The sequence below is a fragment of the Odocoileus virginianus genome, unplaced genomic scaffold (genome assembly GCF_023699985.2).
Source record: "Odocoileus virginianus isolate 20LAN1187 ecotype Illinois unplaced genomic scaffold, Ovbor_1.2 Unplaced_Contig_52, whole genome shotgun sequence".
In the NCBI taxonomy this organism is placed as follows: Eukaryota; Metazoa; Chordata; class Mammalia; order Artiodactyla; family Cervidae; genus Odocoileus; species Odocoileus virginianus.
The window spans coordinates 1-25131 of NW_027224369.1; the positions used below are offsets into that span (position 1 = coordinate 1).

At 42.4% G+C, this 25131-nt stretch overlaps 1 protein-coding gene across 1 annotated transcript; it reads left to right on the top strand.

Annotated features, from left to right (window-relative positions):
• Positions 1 to 5239: 5239 nt before the first annotated feature.
• LOC110149306 (olfactory receptor 5AN1-like) lies at positions 5240 to 6181 on the top strand. Its single transcript, XM_020911689.2, has one exon. The coding sequence runs from the start codon at positions 5243 to 5245 to the stop codon at positions 6179 to 6181; it is 939 nt and encodes a 312-aa protein (XP_020767348.2). The 5' UTR covers positions 5240 to 5242.
• Positions 6182 to 25131: the final 18950 nt, after the last annotated feature.

Here is a 25131-nt window from a genome sequence, read left to right on the forward strand (position 1 = left end):
GCAATAGGACCCACCTGAAAATTTTGGGGAGATAGAAATAGACGATTTCAATCTTTGGCGAGAACTCTGTCTTTCTGGGGGATCTGGGTCAAGGTGAGAAAGCAAGATATACAGAGAAGAGTGGATTTTGTGCTATCTCTATAGCTATGTGATTCTTCTATGAGGACCTTCAGAGAGAAAGGTTTTTAGTCCTGTTGCTTTCTTTCTTGAATTCTTCCCCCTCCCGCAGGTCCATGACCTCCTCCTAAGCTCATCCTCAGCTTCCCTTTCTCCTCACCCAAATTCTCTGACCTTCAGTGACAAGGATAATCTCTAACTTAAAATTTCAGGTCTCACTCTGTAGTGAGAGACAGCTGTTGAGATCTAGTTCTGCAATTTCCCAAGGATATAATTTTGAATTCTGTTACCTTCTCTTTTTCACTGGTAAAATAGGGGTAATAAGATCATTGAGACTCAAATGAAATGATGCCTGTGAAGCCTAACACATTGTACAAGTTAACTGAGTGCTGAATTTAACCAATAATTTACTGAATTCCAGGGGCATTTCCTAAGCTCAAAAATGCTTGCCTGTGTTTCCCAACTTTATCCATCCCAAGGGCCCTTTAAATTTATGCTTGCTGAGAATGGTTGTAAAAAATAATAATGAATTTGAATTCCACTTCAATATATAGCTTCAATTCATTATTTCTGTGTTACAAAAGTCCAGCTGGTTATGCCATAATGATATGAAAAAGTACTCAAGAAGCATTCCACTGGGCGTTTGAAATACTTTAAGTAGCTCTTCACTATTATTTTGAATAATTTGGGGGTCTGGAGGTCAGAGCTTGGGTGAAACAGACATCAGAGATTCCCCACTGCAAGTACAGGTAGTGTTGGTTTGAATGTCACTTTTAGTCTTTTCTTTCTTACATTGTCCTTCTTTATCCAGCAACATTCTTGGCTTTCTTAACCTGATTTTGTAGTCTGCACAATCTGGCAAATGACCATGTCCTTAGCAGATAAGATTTGGAAAAATTTTTCATAAGCTATATCTCCCTAGAGAAAATCTCCAACCAATATTTACATCAGTCACCTTTTCTGGTACAAACCATCTTGAAACCTGGTGGACACATACAGAAGATTCATTAGAAGAGAATGAGTATATTCACAGTATATTTGCTTTTCCTGCAGTTTACCAAATTTTAACAACATAAACTTTTAGGATAAATTTTATCAGGGATAAGTGAAACCATGCACAGCGCTTTGTTCTTTCCTGGCAGTGATGAGTTACATAGGTAACTTTAGTTGAGGCTGAGTCTGTTTCTGTAATGTGTTGGGAAGAGGAAAGATTTCACTGCGAGTGATTGGTCAAAAGCTTGACTTACTTTTGCTGAACTGATTAAGTATGTTGATATACTGGGAATGTGGGTGAGAGTTTATATTTTCAAAATATTCTCATGGAATCCTACACATCTTGGACAAAATAGCTGAGAAGTATGTTGGCAGTACTCTGTTATAAGAGTAAACAGAAAGATTTTAAAGTTCATAAAACTATAAATTGAAATGCAACAAATGTATTTTGACTTTCATATCCAGAAATGGGTAAAAGAATTATTTCTTAACGTATCCAGCATATATTTCTTGAGTAACACAAATATTAGTATATGAGATGCTTACAGTAAAACCTCTCCACTAGTCTACATACAGTCCATAGTAAACATCACAAGTCCCACTCTACTTGGTGGAACATAAAAAGCAGAAATCAGAGGTTGCAATTTTGCTGATTGGAAAATAATGCAATATAGAAACAAGTACAATCACTTATTAACAACATTCTAGAGTCAAGGTTCAGAAGCCATTTAATTCAGGAAATAATTTTATGAAGAACTCCTTGCTACTTCAGGGTTAGTCCTGCCGTGTTTTTCCCTTCATGGTGAGGAATGATCACGGAAATGACAACCACTGACATTTCCTCATCTCTTACTCTTTGAGCGCTTTATGTCAGTCATTCCCTACAACAACCCAATGAGGTGGTAAAGGATTATTAGCCCCATTTAGAGATGAGGCAACTGGGAGGTTAATAACTAGCTAAGTGTTGCACAGCCAGTAGGTAAAAGTCAGGAAAGTCCATTGTCTCTGACATTCCTCCTCGTTCTCTCTGTTATTTTTCCTCTCCCTGTCTCTCTGTCTCCCTTTGCTATTAAGGATTAAAGATGCATATATCTTAGTAACTTGTTCTTGTTACAAAATACAGGAGCTGCAGAAAGTTGAAAGACACTGTACAAGCAAAGGAGAAATTGAAAACCACACCATTTGTTACTTTTGACCGTTGTGTTTAGTTCATACGCAGTGTGCATCCGAGAGAGAGAGACAGAGAGAGAGAGAGACAGAGAGAGAGAGAGGTTAGCTGATGCACATGTCTTTTGTCTTGATGGTGATGTTCTCCCATAATAAATCTCTTAGGATTTCTAACCCTCACTCTTTTTCATTGTTTTCCCTCCTGCTTTATTGAGTGTGCTGTTAAAAGTCTCTATTGATTTCTTCAGCTCTAGGATTTCTGTTTTTTCTTTTTTTATTGCATTCTCTTTCTTTGTTTAACACATTTTGTTCATTTTGGTAATGTATTGTTTTCTTAATTTCATCCAGTTGTCTGTTTATGAGTTTTATATTTCACCAAATGTTTTAAAGAGAATTATGCTGAGTTCTTTGTCAGAGCATTTATAGATCTTTATTCGTTTAATGAAAGTCACTCAGTCATGTCTGACTCTTTGCAACACCATGGACTTTACAGTCCATGAATTCTCCAGGCCAGAATACTGGAATGGGTAGCTATTCCCTTCTCGAGGGGATCTTCTCAAACCAGGGATCGAACTCAGGTCTCCCACATTGCAGGTGGATTCTTTACCAGCAGATTCTTAGAAAGCTATTAAAGCTTTATAAGTTTCCTTTAGTGGTGTCATATTTACCTAATTTTTCATGACCCTTGACTCCTTTGTTAGTGTCTGCACTTTTGATCTCTACTTCCAGATTTTCTAAACTTGCTTTAGTAGAGACAGCCCTTCCCCAGTCAGCTCAGCTTGGAGTTCTAGATAGATCACCTGGCAGTGACCTTGATCAATTGGGCTAGCTGTCAAAGAATGGGTTGGAGGAAGCACAAGCTGGAATCAAGATTGCCAGGAGAAATATCAATAACCTCAGATATGCAGATGACACCAACCTTATGGCAGAAAGTGAAGAACTAAAGAGCCTCTTGATGAAAGTGAAAGAGGAGTGTGAAAAAGCTGGATTAAAACTTAACATTCAGAAAACTTAGATCATGGCATCTGATCCCATGATTTCATGGCAAATAGATGCAGAAACAATGGAAACAGTGACAGACTTTATTTCTGGGGACTCCAAAATCACTGCAGATGGTGACTGCAGCCATGAAATTAAAAGGTACTTGCTCCTTGGAAGAAAAGTGATGACCAACCTAGACAACATATTAAAAAGCAGAGACATTACTTTGCCAACAAAGGTTCATCTAGTCAAAGCCATGGTTTTTTCCAGTGGTCATGTATGGATGTGAGAGTTGGACTATAGAGAAAGCTGAGTACCCTGAGCTCTCTCTCTTTTCCATAAAGAAACTGTAGCCCGAGAAGGGTCCTCTTGGTGTAGCTAGGGGAGGGGCAATGCAGTCAAATGTGTCTGGCCTCCACCCTCCTAATGTGGTCTTTCTCCATCTCTGTAGTTCACAGGGACGCTTCAGCTTCATCCCTTTGCTTTAGGATTTTTTCATTGGTACCGTGTCTATGAATAACTGCTAATTATTTTTCTCGTGGGGCTTCCCTGGTCGCTCAGCTGGGAAAGAATCCACCTGCAATGCAGGAGACCCTGGTTTGATTCCTGGGACAGGAAATTCCTCTGAAGAAGGGATAGGCTCCCCACTCCAGTATTATGGCTTGCAGAATTCCACGGACAGAGGAGCCTGGCAGGCTACAGTCCAGGAGGTCACAGAGAGTCAGACATGACTGAGCAACTTTCACTTTTCTTTTTTCTGCTTAGAGGAACTGAAGTCAGGAATGACCTATGTTGTCATCTTGATTATGTCACTGAGAACTATATCTCTAAGTTGGAACTTTAACCACAGTACTAGTTGTTTCCTTGTTCAGTTGCTCAGTTGTGTCTGTCTGATTCTTTGTGACCCCATGGACTGCAGCACGCCAGGCTTCCCTGTCCTTCACTGTCTCCTGGCATTTGCTCAGACTCATGTCCATGGAACTGATGGTGTCTGCCATGCAGAATATTTGAATATTAGGACAATAATTGGGGCTGGTAGTGAGTTGTACTAGGCTCCCTTTAGAACAGTTTGTACGCGGCTTCCCTAAGAAGAATTATTTCATAACTATTGGGCACACATGCTGAGCTCTACAAAAGTATATTGGGAATATAAATTAAGGTAAATTATCAGATTATTTTGGAGATGATGCATTGAATACATGTAAAAAATTGAGGTGTTATTATAAACAAGGTAATTTTTTATGGGTAAAGAAGAAATTCTTGAAAACCCATCTGGGTGACCATCATGGGAAGATGGGCTAGTTCAAATTTATCCTGAAATGATGCTGCTTATCCTTTTATTAGTATAAAGCAACAGTTATACATATTAAATCATCAGAGGTCTTTAAAATCCTCATTGTTTTAACCAAAAGTCTCTTTGTGATATACAAGCACAGAATTTCAATTGCTTTGGCAGAGATAGACTTTGCTTTATTTCAAAGTTTTGAGTCAATTTAAAAAATATGCCTGTGAATTTTTGTGAGACCTCATAAAATAATTGGGCTTCCCTTGTGGCTCAGCTGGTAAAGAATCTGCCTGCAATGCAGAGATACCAGTTCGGTTCCTGGATTGGGAAGATCTGCTGGAGAAATGACAGGCTACCCAGTCCAGTCTTGTTGGGCTTTCCTGGTGGCTCAGCTGGTAAAGGATCCACCTGCAATGCGGGAGACCTGGGTTCAATCCCTGGGTTGGGAAGATCGCCTGGAGAGGGGAAGGCTACCCACTCCAGTATTCTGGCCTGGAGCATTCCATGGAACACTGAGAAGGCTCTTCTTGACAGTTCAAGATGAAAAGCTGGGGTCTTTCCCTAGGACCCTGGAGCATTTCCACTTTTCCAGTGCTCAGTGGGGGAAAATATGTTGTATATGAGGCTTGTAATGCTACGATGTCACGAGTAGGCAATGTATCCTCTGGTCACTTTTCTGATTTTAGGAGTGTCAAGCCAATGGTTGGAGGAGGCAATATCACAGAGATCACTTATTTTATCCTCTTGGGATTCTCAGATTTTCCCAGAATCATCGCAGTACTTTTTGCTGTATTCCTGGTGATATACATTTTGACCCTGACATGGAACCTGTCGCTCATCATCTTAATAGGAATAGACTCCCACCTCCACACCCCCATGTACTTCTTCCTCAGTAACCTGTCCTTCATGGACATCTGCTACGTGACTGCCACAGCCCCCAAGATGCTTTACGACTTCTTCCAGGAGCAGAAAGTGATCACCTATGTGGGTTGTGTTGTTCAGTACTTTGTATTTTCCACCATGGGGCTGAGTGAGTCTTGCCTCATGACCGCCATGGCTTATGACCGATATGCTGCCATTTGTAACCCACTCCTCTATTCCTCAGTCATGTCGCCCGCTCTCTGCGGTCGGATGGTGCTGGGATCCTACATGGCTGGACTCTCTGCTTCTATATTCTATTTGTGTTTCATGTTGAAGTTCCAGTTCTGTGGGCCTAATGTCATCAACCACTTCTTCTGTGACATGCCCCAGCTGTTAGTTCTGTCCTGCACTGACACGTTCTCTGCACAACTCTTCACTGCTCTATCGACAATGATCTTTGGGATAATAAATGTTTCCGTTATCATGATATCCTATGTCTACATTGGCATCTCCATCCTGAAGATCACTTCCGTGAAAGGCAGATCCAAAGCTTTCAACACCTGCGCTTCCCACCTGACGGCAGTGAGCCTCTTCTATGCCTCAGGCATGTTTGTCTACTTGAGTTCCAGTTCTGGAGGCTCCTCCAGCTTCGACAGATTCGCATCGGTCTTCTACACGGTGATGATTCCCATGCTGAATCCTTTGATTTACAGTCTGAGAAACAAAGACATCAAAGATGCCTTGAAGAGGTTGCAAAAGAAGAGAGGGTGTTGCTGAGGCATAGTCTGAGATTTCTGATGGATTTGTCTTTTTAGAATCATCTTAACCCTCAATAATATTCATACAAAAGTACTATAAAATTCCTGGCTCCTTTGACAAAGACAGCTTAATTTGATATGCAGTATGCCAGTATGGACCAACAGCTGACTTGTTGCCACATGAACACGATGTCTTTATGTCCTGGAGGTTCATAGTTTTCATCCTCCATGAGGAGTGGCCTCAATATTTATTAATATATCTGTAAGTATTTGTGAAATGTTAAGGTTTAGAACCTTGCTATTTCTCTTTTGCTTCTGAGAGGGAGGTCGTTCAATCTCGGGCTTCTGACCATGGAGGAGAGACAGTTGACACAGACCGCAGCAATGCACAAATCTTGTCTTCCAAATATTCGAATGTAGCGTAATCCAGACGTGGTGCTCACTGGTGTTCATTCTGGGTGTCTGACAAGAATGAAATGGGACAGAGGAGAAATGTGTCTGTGGACAGAAACAAGGTTTACAATTGGCTTGGTTGTGCCCCTTGGGAAGACCAGTCTGAGACAGCTTATGCTTGTGCAAAGCCTATTTTGGTGCTTAATATCTAATACAATTTTGATTACATGCTAGTTTCCACCAGCTGTAACCTAAGGAAGGAGGAGGTGATTTGAACGTAAACATATATGGAATGACGCAAGTGGTCCCTTCCATGCCATTTACTCATGAGTCTGATGATGTCATTTCTTGCAACTGGTATCGAATGGGGATTTCTGATGGGAGATGATATTCGAATCCATGTCACAGCCAATAGCAATTTCTGCCACTGTGGGACTCAAGCTTTTCTTTCTCTTCTGCCCTACTTAGCCTGGAAAATTACTCTGTTTGACATAGCCAATGGGATCGGATCTCCCAATTATTTCTGACCTCATAAGAACCTATTCAAATTTGATGTGAGGTTACTTATGTGGGAAATTATTGTAATAATAGCACCACTGAATAGTCAACATTGCAGGGAGTAAAAACAAATATGGAAAACTGGTTATATATTTTCCTCCTGTGTGTGTATGGTGTTTTATCTCCTAGAGATTTATGGCTGCATGTGGTGATATGTTGGTTGGAGTAGAACTCATAGTGTTGCTTAATGCTGATTATTCCCAGGAATCCTCAAGGACCAGGAGATGAAATAGTGGGATGGGCAGGGGTCTCAGTTGTCATCAGTTTCATTGGGGAAGAAAGATATGAAGATTTTGGTCATTGTGGTCTGGTTCAAAAGAGGAACAAGAGGTGTAGCAGCAATCACTCTTGATTTGAAACTTGAACAAACTGATATAAACCAGATGTCATTTACATTTACATATTATCCTTAGAGATTCACTGGGCTCTTAATAAATGTTTTGGAGGTCTCATTTTCAATGAGCTGCATGAATTATTCTGCTTAATTAAGGACTATAAGTGCAGATGTATTTGAAGTCTTTGCCAAATCTTCCATGAGTTTATACATGTATAAGATTTAGAACGGGGAAGGGTTGTTGAAACTCTGGGAGAGCATATGGGGCTTATCCTGTGACAAGGAACCTGTATTATGAATAAAGGATGTTTTGCCCTCCCATCTAGGTATTTGTGGTTGCTGTTTAGTTGCTCAATCGTGTCTGACTCTTTGCGACCCATGGACCACAGCACGCCAGGCTTCCCTGTCCTTCACTATCTCCCAGAGTTTGCTCAAACTCATGTCCATTGAGTTGGTGATGCCATCCAACCATCTCATCCTTTGTTGCCCCCTTCTCCTCCTGCCCTCAATCTTTCCCAGCATCAGATACATATAGGTTTTTCTGAAGCATTGATGTACGAGTCTGTTCTTAAGGGGCCATGATGACTTCCTTAGGAGACAGAACTCTGCTAGATGTTAATGTATGGAAATGCAACTAATTTCTGTACCTCAAATGTACATCAATCCTGTATGTTTACTGAATTTGTTGATTACTTATGCCAGAATTTTTGGTGGAGTCTTTAAGATTTTCTTTCTTTTTTTTTTTATTTCTTTTTATTAGTTGAAGGTTAATTACTTTACAATATTGTAGTGGGTATTGTCATACACTGGCTTGAATCAGCCATGGATTTACAAGTATTCCCCATCCCGATCGCCCCTCCCACTACTCTCTCTACCCGATCCCTCTGGGTCTTCCCAGTGGACGAACCCCGAGCACTTGTCTCATGCATCCAACTTAGGCTGGTGATCTCTTTCACCTTAGATAATATACGTTTCGATGCTGTTCTCTCGAAACATCCCACCCTTGCCTTCTCCCACAGAGTCCAAAAGTCTGTTCTGTACATCTGTGTCTCTTTTTCTGTTTTGCATATAGGGTTACCATTACCATCTTTCTAAATTCTATATGTATGTGTTAGTATGCTGTAATGTTCTTTATCTTTCTGGCTTACTTCGCTCTGTAAAATGGGCTCCAGTTTCACCCATCTCATTAGAACTGATTCAAATGAATTCTTTTTAACGGCTGAGTAATAGTCCATGGTGTATATGTACCACAGCTTCCTTATCCATTCATCTGCTGATGGGCATCTAGGTTGCTTCCATGTCCTGGCTATTATAAACAGTGCTGTGATGAACATTGGGGTGCACGTGTCTCTTTCAGATCTGGTTTCCTCAGTGTGTATGCCCAGAAGTGGGATTGCTGGGTCATATGGCAGTTCTATTTCCAGTTTTTTAAGAAATCTCCACACTGTTCTCCATAGTGGCTGTGCTAGTTTGCATTCCCACCAACAGTGTAAGAGGGTTCCCTTTTCTCCACACCCTCTCCAGCATTTATTGCTTGTAGACTTTTGGATAGCAGCCATCCTGACTGGCGTATAATGGTACCTCATTGTGGTTTTGATTTGCATTTCTCTGATAATGAGTGATGTTGGGCATCTTTTCATGTGTTTGTTAGCCATCTGTATGTCTTCTTTGGAGAAATGTCTAGTTCTTTGGCCCATTTTTTGATTGGGTCATTTATTTTTCTGGAATTGAGCTGCAGGAGTTGTTCATATATTTTTGAGATTAATCCTTTGTCTGTTGCTTCATTTGCTATTATTTTCTCCCAATCTGAAGGCTGTCTTTTCACCTTGCTCATAGTTTCCTTTGTTGTGCAAAAGCTTTTAAGTTTCATTAGGTCCCATTTGTTTATTTTTGCTTTTATTTCCAATATTCTGGGAGGTGGGTCATAGAGGATCCTGCTGTGATTTATGTCGGAGAGTGTTTTGCCTATGTTCTCCTCTAGGAGTTTTATAGTTTCTGGTCTTACATTTAGATCTTTAATCCATTTTGAGCTTCTTTTTGTGTATGGTGTTAGAAGGTGTTCTAGTTTCATTCTTTTACAAGTGGTTGACCAGATTTCCCAGCACCACTTGTGAAAGAGGTTGTCTTTTTTTCATTGTATATCCTTGCCTCCTTTGTCGAAGATAAGGTGTCCATAGGTGCGTGGATTTATCTCTGGGCTTTCTATTCTGTTCCATTGATCTATATTTCTGTCTTTGTGCCAGTACCATACTGTCTTGATGACTGTGGCTTTGTAGTAGAGCCTGAAGTCAGGCAGGTTGATTCCTCCAGTTCCATCCTTCTTTCTCAAGACTGTTTTGGCTCTTCGATGTTTTTTTGTATTTCCATACAAATTGTGAAATTATTTGTTCTAGTTCTGTGAAAAATACCGTTGGTAGCTTAATAGGGATTGCATTGAATCTATAGATTGCTTTGGATAGTATAGCCATTTTGACAATATTGATTCTTCCAATCCATGAACACGGTATATTTCTCCATCTGTTTGTGTCCTTTTTGATTTCTTTCATCAGTGTTTTATAGAGTTTTCTATGTATGGGTCTTTTGTTTCTTTAGGTAGATATACTCCTAAGTATTTTATTCTTTTTGTTGCAATGGTGAATGGTATTGTTTCCTTAATTGTCTTTCTGTTTTCTCATTGTTAGTGTATAGGAATGCAAGGGATTTCTGTGTGTTAATTTTATATCCTGTGACTTTATTATATTCATTGATTAGCTCTAGTAATTTTCTGGTAGTCTTTAGGGTTTTCTATGTAGAGGATCATGTCATCTGCAAACAGAGAGAGTTTCACTTCTTCTTTTCCTATCTGGATTCCTTTTACTTCTTTTTCTGCTCTGATTGCTGTGGCCAAAACTTCCAAAACTATGTTGAATACTAGTGGTGAGAGTGGGCACCCTTGTCTTGTTCCTGATTTCAGGGGAAATGCTTTCAATTTTTCACCATTGAGGGTGATGCTTGCTGTGGGTTTGTCATATATAGCTTTTATTATGTTGAGGTATGTTCCTTCTTTTCCTGCTTTCTGGAAGCGTTTTAATCATAAATGGATGTTGAATTTTGTCAAAGGCTTTTTCTGCCTCTATTGAGATAATCATATGGTTTTTATCTTTCAATTTGTTAATGTGGTGCATTACATTGATTGATTTGTGGATAGTAAAGAATCCTTGCATTTCTCAGATAAAGCCCACTTGGTCATGATGTATGGTTTTTTAAATATGTTGTTGGAATCTGTTTGCTAGTATTTTGTTAAGGATTTTTGCATCTATGTTCATCAGTGATATTGGCCTGTAGTTTTCTTTTTTTGTGGCATCTTTGTCTGGTTTTGGAATTAGGGTGATGGTGGCCTCATAGAATGAGTTTGGAAGTTTACCTTCTGCAATTTTCTGGAAGAGTTTGAGTAAGAGAGGTGTTGACTCTTCTCTAAATTTTTGTTAGAATTCAACTGTGAAGCCATCTGGCCCTGGGCTTTTGTTTGCTAGAAGATTTCTGATTACAGTTTCGATTTCTGTGCTTGTGATGGGTCTATTAAGATCTTCTATTTCTTCCTGGTTCAGTTTTGGAAAGTTATACTTTTCTAGGAATTTGTCCATTTCTTCCAAGTTGTCCATTTTATTGGCATAGAGCTGCTGATAGTAGTCTCTTATGATCCTTTGTATTTCAGTGTTGTCTGTTGTGATCTCTCCATTTTCATTTCTAATTTTGTTAATTTGGTTCTTCTCCCTTTGTTTCTTAATGAGTCTTGCTAACGGTTTGTCAATTTTGTTTATTTTTCAAAAAACCAGCTTTTAGCTTTGTTGATTTTTGCTATGGTCTCTTTAGTTTCTTTTGCATTTATTTTTGCCCTAATTTTTAAGATTTCTTTCCTTCTACTAACCCTGGGATTCTTCACTTCTTCCTTCTCTAGTTGCTTTAGGTGTAGAGTTAGGTTATTTATTTGACTTTTTTCTTGTTTCTTGAGGTAAGCCTGTAATGCTATGAACCTTCCCCTTAGCACTGCTTTTACAGTGTCCCATAGGTTTTGGGTTGTTGTGTGTTTTCATTTTCATTAATTTCTATGCATATTTTGATTTCTTTTTTGCTTTCTTCTATGATTTGTTGGTTATGCAGAAGCATGTTACTTAGCCTCCACATGTTTGAATTTTTAATAATTTTTTTCCTGTAACTGAGACCTAATCTTACTGCACTGTGGTCAGAAAAGATGACTGGAATGATTTCAATTTTTTTGAATTTTCCAAGGCTAGATTTATGGCCCAGGATGTGATCTATTCTGGAGAAGTTTCTGTGTGCACTTGAGAAAAAGGTGAAATTGATTGTTTTGGGGTGAAATGTCCTATAGATATCAATTAGGTCTAGCTGGTCCATTGTGTCATTTAAAGTTTGTGTTTCCTTGTTAATTTTCTGTTTAGTTGATTTATCCATAGTTGTGAGTGGGGTATTAAAGTATCCCACTATTATTGTGTTACTATTAATTTCCACTTTCATACTCGTTAGCGTTTGCCTTACATATTGCGGTGCTCCTATGTTGGGTGCATATATATTTATAATTGTTATATCTTCTTCTTGGATTGATCCTTTGATCATTATGTAGTGTCCTTCTTTGTCTCTTTTCACAGCCTTTATTTGAAAGTCTATTTTATCTGATATGAGTATTGCGACTCCTGATTTCTTTTGGTCTCCATTTGCACGAAATAATTTTTTCCAGCCCTTCACTTCTAGTTTGTATCTGTCCCTTGTTTTGAGGTGGGTCTCTTGTAGACAGCATATATAGGTATCCATTCAGCCAGTCTTTGTCTTTTGGTTGGGGCATTCAACGCATTTACATTTAAGGTAATTATTGATAGGTATGGTCCCGTTGCCATTTACTTTGTTGTTTTGGGTTCATGTTTATACAACCTTTCTGTGTTTCCTGTCTAGAGAAGATCCTTTAGCATTTGTTGAAGAGCTGGTTTGGTGGTGCTGAATTCTCTCAGCTTTTGCTTGTCTGTAAAGCTTTTGAATTCTCCTTCATATCTGAATGAGATCTTTGCTGGGTACAGTAATCTAGGTTGTAGGTCATTCTCTTCCATTATTTTAAGTATGTCCTGTCATCCCCTTCTGGCCTGAATGGTTTCTATTGATAGATCAGCTGTTATCCTTATGGGAATCCCTTTGTGTGTTATTTGTTGTTTCTCCCTTGCTGCTTTTAATATTTGTTCTTTGTGTTTGATCTTTGTTAATATGATTAATATGTGTCTTGGGGTGTTTTGCCTTGGGTTTATCCTGTTTGGGACTCTCTGGGTTTCTTGGACTTGTGTGGCTATTTCCTTCCCCATTTTAGGGAAGTTTTCAGCTATTATCTCCTCGAGTATTTTCTCATGGCCTTTCTTTTTGTCTTCTTCTGGGACTCCTATGATTCGAATGTTGGGGCGTTTCATATTGTCACAGAGGTCCTGAGGTTGTCCTCATTTCTTTTGATTCTTTTTTCTTTTTTCCTCTCTGCTTCATTTATTTCCACCATTTTATCTTCTACCTCACTTATCCTATCTTCTGGTCTCTGTTATTCTACTCTTGGTTCCCTCCAGAGTGTTTTTGATCTCATTTATTGCATTATTCATTTTTAATTGACTCTTTTTTATTTCTTCTAGGTCCTTATTAAACATTTCTTGCATCTTCTCAATCTTTGTCTCCAGGCTATTTATCTGTAACTCCATTTTGTTTTCAAGATTTTGGATCATTTTTATTATCATTATTCTAAATTCTTTTTCAGGTAGATTCCCTATCTCCTCCTCTTTTGTTTGACTTGGTGTGCATTTTTCATGTTTCTTTACCTGTTGGGTATTTCTCTGCCTTTTCATCTTGTTTAGATTGCTGTGTCTGGAGTGGGCTTTCTGTATTCTGGAGGTCTGTGGTTCCTTTTTATTGTGGAGGTTTCACCCAGTGGGTGGGGTTGGACGATTGGCTTGTCAAGCTTTCCTGGTTAGGGAAGCTTGCGTTGGTGTTCTGGTGTGTGGCACGGGATTTCTTCTCTCTGGAGTGCAATGGAGTTCCCAGTAATGAGTTTTGAGATGGGTCTATGTGTTAGGTGTGACTTTGGGCAGCCTGTATGTTGACGCTCAGGGCTATGTTCCTGCATTGCTGGAGAATTTGCGTGGTATGTCTTGCTCTGAAACTTATTGGCTCTTGGGTGGTGGTTGGTTTCAGTGTAGGTATGGAGGCTTTTGGATGGTCTCTTATTACTTAATGTTCCATGTAGTCAGGAGTTTTCTGGTGTTCTCAGGTTTTGGGCTTAAGTCTCCTGACTCTGGATTGCAGTCTTATTCTTCCAGTAGTCTCAAGACTTCTCAAACTATACAGTACTGATAATAAAACTTCAGGTTAATGGTGAAAAGATTCTCCACCATGAGGGACACCCAGAGAGGTTCACAGAGTTACATGAAGAAGAGGAGAGGGAGGACAGAGATAGAGATGAGCAGAAGGAGAAAAAGGGGGACTCAAGAGGAGAGAGACAGATCTACGCAGTTGTCTGTTCCCATAGTGTTCTTCGTAGCCCAGACACCCACAAAGATTCACAGAATTGGATTGGGAAGAGAAGAGGAGAGGAGGAAATAGAGGTGTTCTGAGGTAGAAACGGAGAGACAAAAGTGGGAGAGAGTAATCAACACACTCCTGAATAAAAATGGGAACTGTCTATTGGATTCTTGAATGTCCAAAATTTATATCACATACTGAAAAACAAAGATTAAAAATCTAGAGTAGAGGTTAGACTCTTAAAAATACAATATTAAAAACAAAAACAAAAACACAAAAAATTTTAGAAATATATATGAAGTTCGGTTTAAAAATAGGGCTTCTCTCTTTTTTTTTTTTTTTGCAAGGTTATAGTGAAATGAAAATGAAAATTAAGGAGTAGTAGAGGAGTAATAGAGGACTTTAAAAGAAAATAAGAGAAAAAGAAAAAAAAAGAAAAAAGAAAAAAATTTTTTTCCTAATTAAAAAAAATCATAAAAATATATGAAAATGAAAGTTAAGGAGTAATGGGGGAGTAATAGGGAATTTTAAAAGAAAATAAAAGAGAAAAAATAAAAAAGAAAAGAAAGGTAAAAATTTTTTTAATTAAAAAAAAAGGTAAAAATATATCTAGGAATTTCTCTGGAGCTGTTGCGGGCAGTGTGGGTTCGGTTCAGTTTCAGATAGCTCCTCGTTCAGCTTACACTTCTTGATATCTATAGGCCCCTTCCGGTGTAGTCGGTGTTACCTACAGGGATTTTAATCTGTTGCACCGGTCCCTTCTGAAGCGGTTCCCTTTGTTTATTTGGCTTCTGTTTGCCGGTCTCTTCAGTGTCTAATTTCCGCCCTGACACAGGCGGGCGGAGGTGGTCTCTTGTTCAGGTTCGCTAGTTCCGTCGCGCTGCGGGGAGGGAGGGGCGCTGCTTTCCCCGTCTACGCTGCTCAGGCTCCCGGCTGCTCTATATGGAGCGTGCCCTGCGTTGCGTGCGGTTCCAGTTTTCGGGTATTCCACAAAAGCGCGGACTCGGTTGCGCCTGCATTTTGTGCCTTTCCCCGGCCCGAGCAGCTCAGGCAGCCAGGAGCTTGACGGGCGCACTCTCCCCGGGTGCGGTGCGCCTTCTCCCCTCCACGGCCCCAGCCTCAGTTTCCGCCCGCGCCGGTTGGGTGCGTGTGCCTTGTGTTTAGCCGCGACCCTCCCGGCGGATGTTGACCATCCAGAATCTCAGGAAGTCTTTGGTTAGAAACTGGAGGCCTGTTTGCAGTGTGGTAGGGGATGCCATCTCTGGGGCCGAGTTTGCCCCTTTCCCCTCCCCCCTGCCTCCTGCCTCCGGCGGGGCTGGGCCGGTCCACAGCCGGCTAGCTCTTCTCTGGAATTGCTCAGTCCCTTTGTTCTGCGAACGGCCGGCAGTGTGTTCAGGCCGGTTAATTTTCTCTCTCTCTTTTGCTATCCCACAGTTTAAGTTGGTATCTCACAAAAGCTCCCTCCGATTGTCCTCAGGGCACTCAGGCCCGGTCCTTACCCTAAGCAATGCCGCCCGCTCCTCTCCGTTACCGCCCCCACTTGCTGGTGGCGGATGCGGGCGTCTGGGGTACTTTTCTGCTGGGAGTTGCTTTTAGGCACGTAATCTGTGGGTTTTATTTATTTTTCCTCCCAGTTAGGTTGCCCTCCGAGATTCAAAAACTTCCCCCAGACCCGCCAGTGCGAGGGTTTCCTGGTGTTTGGAAACTTCCTCTATTAAGACTCCCTTCCTGGGACGGGTCTCCGTCCCTAGCTCTTTTGTCTCTCTATCTTTTATATTTTGTCCTACCTCCTTTCGAAGACAATGGGCTGCTTTTCTGGGCGCCTGATGTCCTCAGCTAGCGATCAGAAGTTGTTTTGTGAAGTTTGCTCTGCGTTCAATTGTTCTTTCGATGAATTTGTAGGGGAGAAAGTGGTCTCCCCGTCCTATTCCTCCACCATCTTGGCTCCTCCCTAAGATTTTCTCTGGGTAGGATTATATCATCTGCAGTTAATGACAATTTTACTTCCTCCTTCAGATTAGACTGCTGTAATTCTGACTATGTAGTTACCATTTATTCTGTTTATATATTTGCATATGTTTTATGTTATTATTAAGTTGGCCAAAAAGTTCATTTGAGTTTTACTCTAATATCTGGAGTTTTCTCCATCCTTGTATGACTAGACCAGCTCCACACACTTGCTTTCCCTTGCAACTGATACCGTAAGCTTGCATGTCTTCTCTGGCTCTTGCAGCTTACCAGGTTGGCTACTGACAACCTTTCTTTTGTTTTACAGAGTATGGCAATATAGCTCAAGTTGTGGTTTTTCCCTTGCCCCTAGAGCATGGTCCAATTTTCTGAGTGTATTTATTGTTAACCAAAGTTCATTCTCCTGTCACACCTGAGAATGTGCACAATGAGCTGATGCAGTTGGGGAACATGTGCGTTAGAACTTAGGGTGTTGAGTTCACTTCAGACCAGACGTGAGCATCCTTAGATGAAGTTCTCGCAGTCGTGGTTGGGCTTCCTGCAGGAGTCATGAAAACCGCAGGAAACAAGTTCTTTTAATGGTATTCTTATCTTCGTCTTTCCCGACTCTTCCCTCCCCCAGTCAGGAAAAGCCTGCTTTAGGACTCTGGGTGCTGTGAAGGAGAACCAAATTCCTCTGCAGAAGTCTACACTCCGGGGTAACCAGGCATACAATCACCCCATCCCTTTGCCTCTTGGGAGACACTGTTGCCAGCTAGTTCAGCTCTGTGATGCCTTGCCTTGTTGGATGGGTGGCAAGGTCCTGCTTCTTCCAATGGATACAAAGTCTTTTTTTTTTTTCCTGCTCCAGTGGAGTCCGGGTTCCCCAGTGGCTCAGTGGTAAAGAATCTGCCTTTAATGCAAAAGCTTCAGGAGACTCAGATTCGATCTCTGGGTTGGGAAGATTCCCTGGAGAAGAAATGGCAACCCATTCCAGTATTCTTGCCTGGAGAATCCCATGGACAGAGGAACCTGGTGGGTTACAGTCCATGGGGTCACAAAGAGTCAGACACGACTGAAGTGACTTAGCACCACACACATTAGCACACGAAGGGAGTACTAAAATCTCTCCCTGGGAATGCTGGACTTCTGCAAAGTCTTTCTCATCCATGGACGTCGGACCAACCCAATCAGTCTTGTGGTTCTCCCCAGTCACAGCCAAGAGGGGTCAGGGACAGTTGGCTGGCTGTTGGTCCTGCAGCCATGCCAAGATCTGTATGCCTGTTATCTGATGCACAGGTGGGAAGGCCTCCTCTCAGGTCTGTTGGCATATAGTGCTGAACTCCACAACTTCCCCAAAGGTGCTTTTACTCGTGGATGGTAGCGGTGGTCTAGTCACTGAGTAACGTTTGACTCTTGCGACCCCATGGATGTAGCGCACCAGGCTCCTCTCCCCACAGGATTTCCCAGGCAAGGATACTGGAGCGGGTACCTGTAGGGAGAGAGCCAATTACGCAAGGTGGCGTGGTCAGGCTCTCTCGCCCCACGTTTTGTAAATGACGACGATGTGATGGCCGAGCGCCTTTACAGCGCTGAGCATGCACTCCGGAGGCCCGGGCTTGGGCGGCGGCTGCTTTGTGCGGTAGGCATTCACGGGCTCCACCCAAACAGACCTGGCGCGTTACTGCCGTGTTCCGCCGTGTCGGCTGGGTCTCCACGAGAGGAGAGAATACAGCATGCCTACTGCCGTGGCGGCTGATCAGCCAGGCCAGAATAACCGTATCTGCAGTTCCTAGGGCACCTCGAGTCCGTTCCCGCCTCAGCTCTCACCTTGCCTGCCCGGGGTTCAGCGAAGAGTGCGGACGGCGAGGACAGCAAGGCGGCTGGCCTCACGAGCAGGATCAGCGACAGAGTCGCCATCCCCTTCTCCGGGGGGCTTCCTGACCCAGGGATCGAAGCGGCGTTTCCTGTGTCTCCTGCATTGCAGGCGGGCTCTTTACTGAGCCACCAGGGAAGAGAGGTGCTGATTTTCCACTGCTGAAAGGGGGGATAAAAAGAAGGAATGTCATGACGCAATTATGCTGACTCACTCTGTCCTTCTGTAAGTTTTAAAAGCTTCAAATATGCTATATTTAGAAAAAAGAAAATGGTTGAGAAGTTTTGGACAAGATAACAGATATTACCCTGGCATCTTTTTTGCTTAAATTTATTTATTTTTTAATTGAATAACAATTCCCTTACAGGAAATGACAATCCACTCCAGTACTCTTGCCTGGAAAATTCCATGGACTGAGGAGTCTGTAGGCTACAGTCCATGGGGTTGCAAAGAGTCAGACACAGCTGAGCGACTTCACTTTCTACAGAATGTTGTGGTTTTCTGTTAAACATCAGCATGAATCATCCATAGGTACACATGTATCCCCTCCCTCTAGAACCTCCCTCCCATCTCTCCCATCCCACCCCTCTAGGTTGTCACAGAGCCCCTGTTTGAGTTCCCTGAGGCATACAGCAAATTCCCATTGGCTATCTATTTCACATACAGTAATGTAAGTTTCCATGTTACATTACCCCGGCATTTTGCTCATTCCCAATTACATTGCACTGAAATGACTCGCAAAAATTGCAAATAGTGAATTATCCTTATTACTACTGAAGTGAGAGATCATGAGAGTCCATATGTCAGGAAATTTGAGTAATTTCTAATGTCACTCTACTGATAATATGAGACTAAAAGGTCTTATGTGGCAGAAAGTGAGGGAGAAGCTTTGTAAATTCTCTACTGACCTCCTCTATTTAGAGATGGAATAGCAGTAGATGTGAGCTGAGGAGTAATCAGGAGAACTTCAATAATTAAAAAAACCAAAAACAAAAACATTAGCTAATGCCACTCAAACCGAAAAAAATTTTTAAAAGATATAGAGTGTGTGTATGTGTGTGTGTGAGTTAAATTCACTTCTTAAGAAGGAAAAAATTTTTTTAATTATCAGTTGAATAAACAAGAAAGCTAGTGTCTCACGGGGTTAGCAGTGAGCACTGTTTTATAGCAAAGGCTGGAAGGAGTATTTATGGAGCCCATGGAATTGACTGGGGCGTCTTCTGACGTTTCTGGGCCTAAGAGAACAGTTAACAGGCAACTGTAGCATCCGAAAGCTACGCAGAGCGAGGGAACCCAGGGCTCAGACTCTTTAGGATTGTAGGGATGGTCTAACCCTCTAGATAAGCAACCTAGACCATCTGAAGTCATGGCTAAGAGTGAGGGAAATCTGAAATTGGTTGATGAGGGATAAGATTGATTGTATGGAATCTCAGATCTAGCTGCTGGGGCAAGGAAGGTTACTTGCTTCCTATCCCTATTGACGGTACCTCCTCTCTTGGGAGGAACTGATGGTATCTCATTCCTGCCAAAGTAGAGCCTCCATATTGTAATATTGGAACTGGACACAGTCAAAGGCTGGGCTGGATGACTCACAAGCTGGAATCAAGATTGTCTGAAGTATCAACAACCTCAGGTATGCAGATGATACCACTCTAAGGGCAGAAAGCAAAGAGGAACTCAAGAACTTCTTGAGGGTGAAAGAGGGAAAGTGAAAAAGCTGGCCTAAAACTCAACATTCAAAAATCTAAGATTATGGCCTCCAGCCCCATGACTTCATGGCAAGCAGATGAGGAAAAAGTGGAAACAGTGACAGATTTTATTTTCTTGGGCTCCAAAATCACTGTGGACAGTGACTGCAGCCACAAAATTAAAAGATGCTTGCTCCTTGGAAGAAAAGCTATGACAAACCTGCTGCTGCTGCTGCTAAGTTGCTCCAGTCGTGTCCAACTCTGTACGACCCCATAAACGGCAGCCCACCAAGGCTCCCTCATCCCTGGGATTCTCCAGGCAAGAACACTGGAGCAGATTGCCATTTCCTTCTCCAATGCATGAAAGTGAAAAGTGAAAGTGAAGTTGCTTAGTCGTGTCCGACTCTTAGCAACCCCATGGACTGCAGCCTACCAGGCTCCCCCATCCATGGGATTTTTCAGGCAAGAGTACTGGAGTGGGGTGCCATTGCCTTCTCCGTGACAAACCTAGACAGTGTATTTAAAAAGCAGAGATATCACTTTACCGACAAAGGTCCATGGAGTCAGAGCTATGATTTTTCTAGTAGTCATGTACGAATGTGAGAAATGGATCACAAAGAAGGCTGAACACCAAAGAATTTGAACTGTAGTGTTGGAGAAGACTCTTGAGAGTCCCTTGGACTGCAAGGAGATCAAACCAGTCACTCCTGAAGGAAATCAACCCTGAATATTCATTGGAAGGACTGATGCTGAAGCTCCAATACTTTGGCCACCTGAAGGGAAGAGCCAACTCTTTTCAGACCCTGATGCTGGGAAAGACTGAGGGCAAGAGGAGAAGGGGGTGGCAGAGGATGAGATGGTTAGATAACATCACTGACTCAATGGACATGAGTTTGAGCAAACTCTGGGAGATAGTGAAGGACAGGGAAACCTGGTGTGCTGCAGTCCATGGGGTTACAAAGAGTCCGACAACTTAATGACTGACAACGGGAGGTATGAACAGATATGAGCAGTGAAAGTGAAAGTCACTCAGTCCTGTCCGACTTTTTTCAACTCCATGGACTATAGTGTCCATGGACTTCTCCAGGCCAGAATACTGGAGTGGGAAGCCGTTCCCTTCTCCAGGGGATCTTCCCAAACACAGGGATTGAACCCAGGTCTCCCGCATTATAGGTGGATGAGCAGTGAGTGTTATCTACCTCAGATACCTCACTTCAGATATGCTAGGATGCACCTATTTCTGTTTTTTGTTTGTTTTTGTTATAGAGCCAGTTATTGCTGTTACAACCAACCTGCAAAGCTTCTAATGCATCTCACTTGGGCAGGATCTGACTGTGTCTTGCCTACTTCCTCTCTGTGTTTGTGCCTCAGCTGTGTCCGACTCTTTGTGACCCCATGGGAGGTAGCCCGTCAGGCTCCTCCATCCATGGGACTCTCCAGGCAAGAATGCTGGAGTGGGTTGTCCTGCCCTCCTCAAGAGGGTGGCCCCCACCCAAGGATCCAACCCTCCTCTGTCTCCTGAGTCTCTTGCATTGCAGGCTAATTCTTTACCGCTGAGCCACCAGGGAAGCCCTGCTCGCTCCCTCTATTCCACACAAAATATTAACTGTGTCTTTGACCTAGGAGAGAATAAACACCTACTCAATTGTTCTGCCGCCCTGTTCTCTGTTATTAGAACAGGTATGAATACATTCTCCAGCAAGAGCCATCTTGTCTCATTGCAGTGAACAGTGTTAGGGTTAGGAGAGAAAGAAAAAGGAAGGTTCACGTAACAGATGCACAAGTTTAAAACCAAAGCTATGTTTAAGTGATCAGTATAAACCCCTGTGAAATTTACTTACTAGAGAGGAAAATAGAAGCAGAGAAAGTCCTTTAAAAATCCACGGAGTAGCATATAACGACAAGGATGAATTTGTAGGACCTGTAACCATTTCTCATGGCCTCCTATAAGTACTCGGGAAGGCAAGTCAGGTAAAGCATTGGAGGCAGGATGGATATATTTGTGCCTTCTAAATCTGGGTATTGAAAATGAATAGGCAATATAACCTCTGGGTTATATTGAGCTTTGGAAATGACTACTTCTTTGTTTTTTTAAAAAACTTTTTATACTAGAGTATAGCCAATTAGCAATGTTGTAATAGTTTAGTTGCATGCAAAGTGACTCAGCCATACATATACATTCCCCCCCAAACTCCCCTCCTATCCAGGCTTGCAACCATTTTATTGATTAAGTAACTGAGACACAGCGAGATTAAGTAAAAGAATCACAGGTCACAGAGGTCACACAGGCTGTAAGTAACTAAGGTAGAATTCAATCCAAGCAGGTCCACCTGGAGAACGTAATCACCAAAACTACACCGAATGACTCTTTTGATAAAGCACGCAAATGTTGGATGACCATACAGTTTGGTTTGCCTGGGACAATGCTTCTTAATGCTTGTTGTCCCAATCTGATTATTAATCATTCCTTCTCATGACCAAGGTGGTCCAGTTTTGATAATGAATAATAAGATCACCCTGCATTGAGAGGCCCTCTCAGATCTCATGACTCCAAAACTCTTGAAAGGAAAATTGGGGCTTGATTCTGTAAGGTTGTGAGGTGCCCATGCTAACACGGAGGGATGGAATCAGCTGGGATCATTTCTCCATCTGTTCCTCCATCCGGCACTCTGGAGAATAATTAAGTGAAAGTGTTGCCTTTTGTTAATTGCTTCCTCTTTCCTCACACTGGACCCTAAGGAAATATTTAAGGGAATCTTGAGTTGGAAGTGCCTCTCTTACAGCAATGGTTAGCAGGAGCCACGGCTGAAAGCATGGAGCCTAGGGAAGCCAACTTCTCCATGTGGAATGTTCATACTCTGTTCATGTCATCTGATTCCTGACAGAACTCAGTGCATGTCTGGGCATCTAGAGTGCCATCAAGATACAGACTCAAGAAAAGGCAGCTGTGGCAGCCGCATCTCCTAGGTTCCACCGAGACAAACCTGGCAGAAAATCTACAAGAACATCTGGGTGGGTAATGTCAGAATGGCATGTTCTGTTTTCCTTCTTGCAGTCTCAGTCTCCTATGCACTCAACCCAGAGACTTCGCGTATCCAGGTGCAGCAGCTGTTTTCATTTTCTCACAGTAACCATGCTTTCTCTCCCTTATCCCAATGGGATTACTTGAATTATAACAGAAACGGAGGCGTTTGAGCCTAAGGAAGTGTCTGATGTGGGATTTCAGATATTAGCAAGTGGGTGGCTTGAGGAAGGGAGAATAAGACACCTCCTAAGCTGGGCCAAGGAGCCCCAGGCTGTCACCACAAAACACTCCCAGTCTTCCCCTGTTGAAGATTTCCAGTTAGCAAATACTTTCGGGGGCATAATCATATGGTTGTTCATTACTAATGTAGCAACTCCCGTTTTGGAGAGCTTACTGTGTGACCAGCACTCTAGGTGGTTTAGGCACTCAGTCATGTCCGACTCTTGCGACCCCATGGACTGCCAGGCTCCTCTGTCCATGGGATTCTCCAGGCAAGAATACTGGAGTGGGTTGCCATTTCCTTCTCCAGGGGATCTTCCTGACCTAGGATCGAACCTGGGTCTCCTGCACTGCAGGCAAATTCTTTACCAACTGAGCTATGAGGGAAGCCCAGCACTCTATTACATGCTTTTCAGAAACTAACTCATCTGTTTATTGGCAGTGCTGGGTCTTTGAGGCTGTAGGGTCTCTCTAGTTGTGGTGAGTGGGGGCTACTCTCCAGCTGCCAGGTGAGACTTCTCGCTGCGGGGGCTTCTCCCGCGGAACTCGGGCTCCAGGGCTGCGGGCTCAGCAGTTGCAGGCCCAGCCTCTGAGCACAGGCTCCACGGTCAGGGCGCAGGGGCTTAGCTGCTCTGCAGCGTGTAGGATCTTCCTGGACCAGAGACCACACTCACGTTCCCTGCGCTGGCCCGTGGATCCGCTGCCACTGAGCCACCAGCGAGACCTATACTACATGCTTAGGTTGTCACAAACACCCTGTGTGGCGATAAATTCTCCCTTGCAGATGAAGAAAGAGAGGCACACAGAGAGAAAGTGACTCGCCAGAAATCATGACGTTGCTAAGTGATGGCGCCACGTGTGCTGTGCTTCTCCCTAACTCCACTTACATTCACCGGAGAAAATTGCAACCTTTGCTTGGTCTGAAAGAGAGCAGCCAGAGGCGCCCGGGGGCCTTCCCCGATGGCTCCGTTGGGAGAGAACCCGCCTGCAATGCAGGAGACCCCGGGTTGATCCCTGGGTCGGGAAGGTCCCCTGGAGAGCGGATAGGCTACCCACTCCAGTGTTCTTGGGCGTCCCTTGTGGCTCAGTTGGTAAGGAATCCGCTTGCAAGCTGGGAGACCTGGGTTCGATCCCTGGGTTGGGGAGATCCCCTGGAGAAGGGAAAGGCTACCCACTCCAGTATTCTGGCCTGGAGAAGTCCATGGACAGAGGAGCTCGGCGGGCTACAGTCCATGGAGTCCCAAAGAGTTGGACACAAACTGGGTGACTTTCACTTTCACTTTCAGAAGGCTTGATGTGATTTTATTCCAAAGCAATTTGATGGTGTTATTTTACATAAATATACAATTTACCAGCTTTTAAAAATATTAAAAATTATTCTTAGCTGCTATATTTGCAGACCTGAGGGATATTCATCATTACAATAGTTGATGTTAGAAAAGACTTACTTTAGCTAGAGTTTATGCTGGGCCAGTGTGGCTTTTTGACCCACCTCTTCTGATTTTCTTTGTTTATACTTTTGAAAAGATCTTGAAATAGTGAATGACTTATAAATATAATTAAACAGTGCAGTAATGGCTAGAAAATTAAGATAGAGACTCAAATTTTATTCATTTACTTATTTTATTATTTTTTATTAAAGTATAGTTGATTTATGTGTTAGCAAAGCAATTCAGCAAAGTGATTCAGTTACACATATAGACATATTCTTTTCCATTATGGTTTATTACGGGATATTGAATATATTCCTGTGTTGCACAGCAGGACCTTGTTCATCTATTTTTTGTGCACAGCAGTTTGTATCTGCTAATCTGAAACTCTTAACTTATACCCCCCACTCCCCTTTTGGTAACCATAAGATTGTTTTTTATGTCTGTGACTGGGTTTCAGCTTCATAAAAAAGTCCCTTTGAATCATATTTTAGATTCCATATATAGGTGATATCACATGGTATTTGTCCCTCTCTTTCTGACTTACTTCATTAAGTATAATAATTGTAGGGAAGGAGACACAAAATTTGCAGGATAGTATGATTTTTAAATTCCCAGCCCTGGAATCAGCCTACCTGAGTGGGTTACCAAGTCTGCTGCTTATTAGCACTGGGGCCCTGTGCAAATTCCTAACTTCATGTGCCTCATGTTAAAATAGAGTTGTAGTGAGGATTAAATGGGTTAGTATGTGTCTTAGAAGAATGACTAGGACAGTAAGTGTTCAATAAGTATTTAATATTATCATGAATGAAGACAGAGATGAAAAGGTAGATATTTATGATACTGTGGCTCAGAAGGAAAAGAATCTGCCTGCAATGCAGGAGACCCAGGTTCGATCCCTGGGTCGGGAAGGTCCCCCAGAGGAGGGAGTGCAACCCACTTCAGTATTCTTGCCTGGA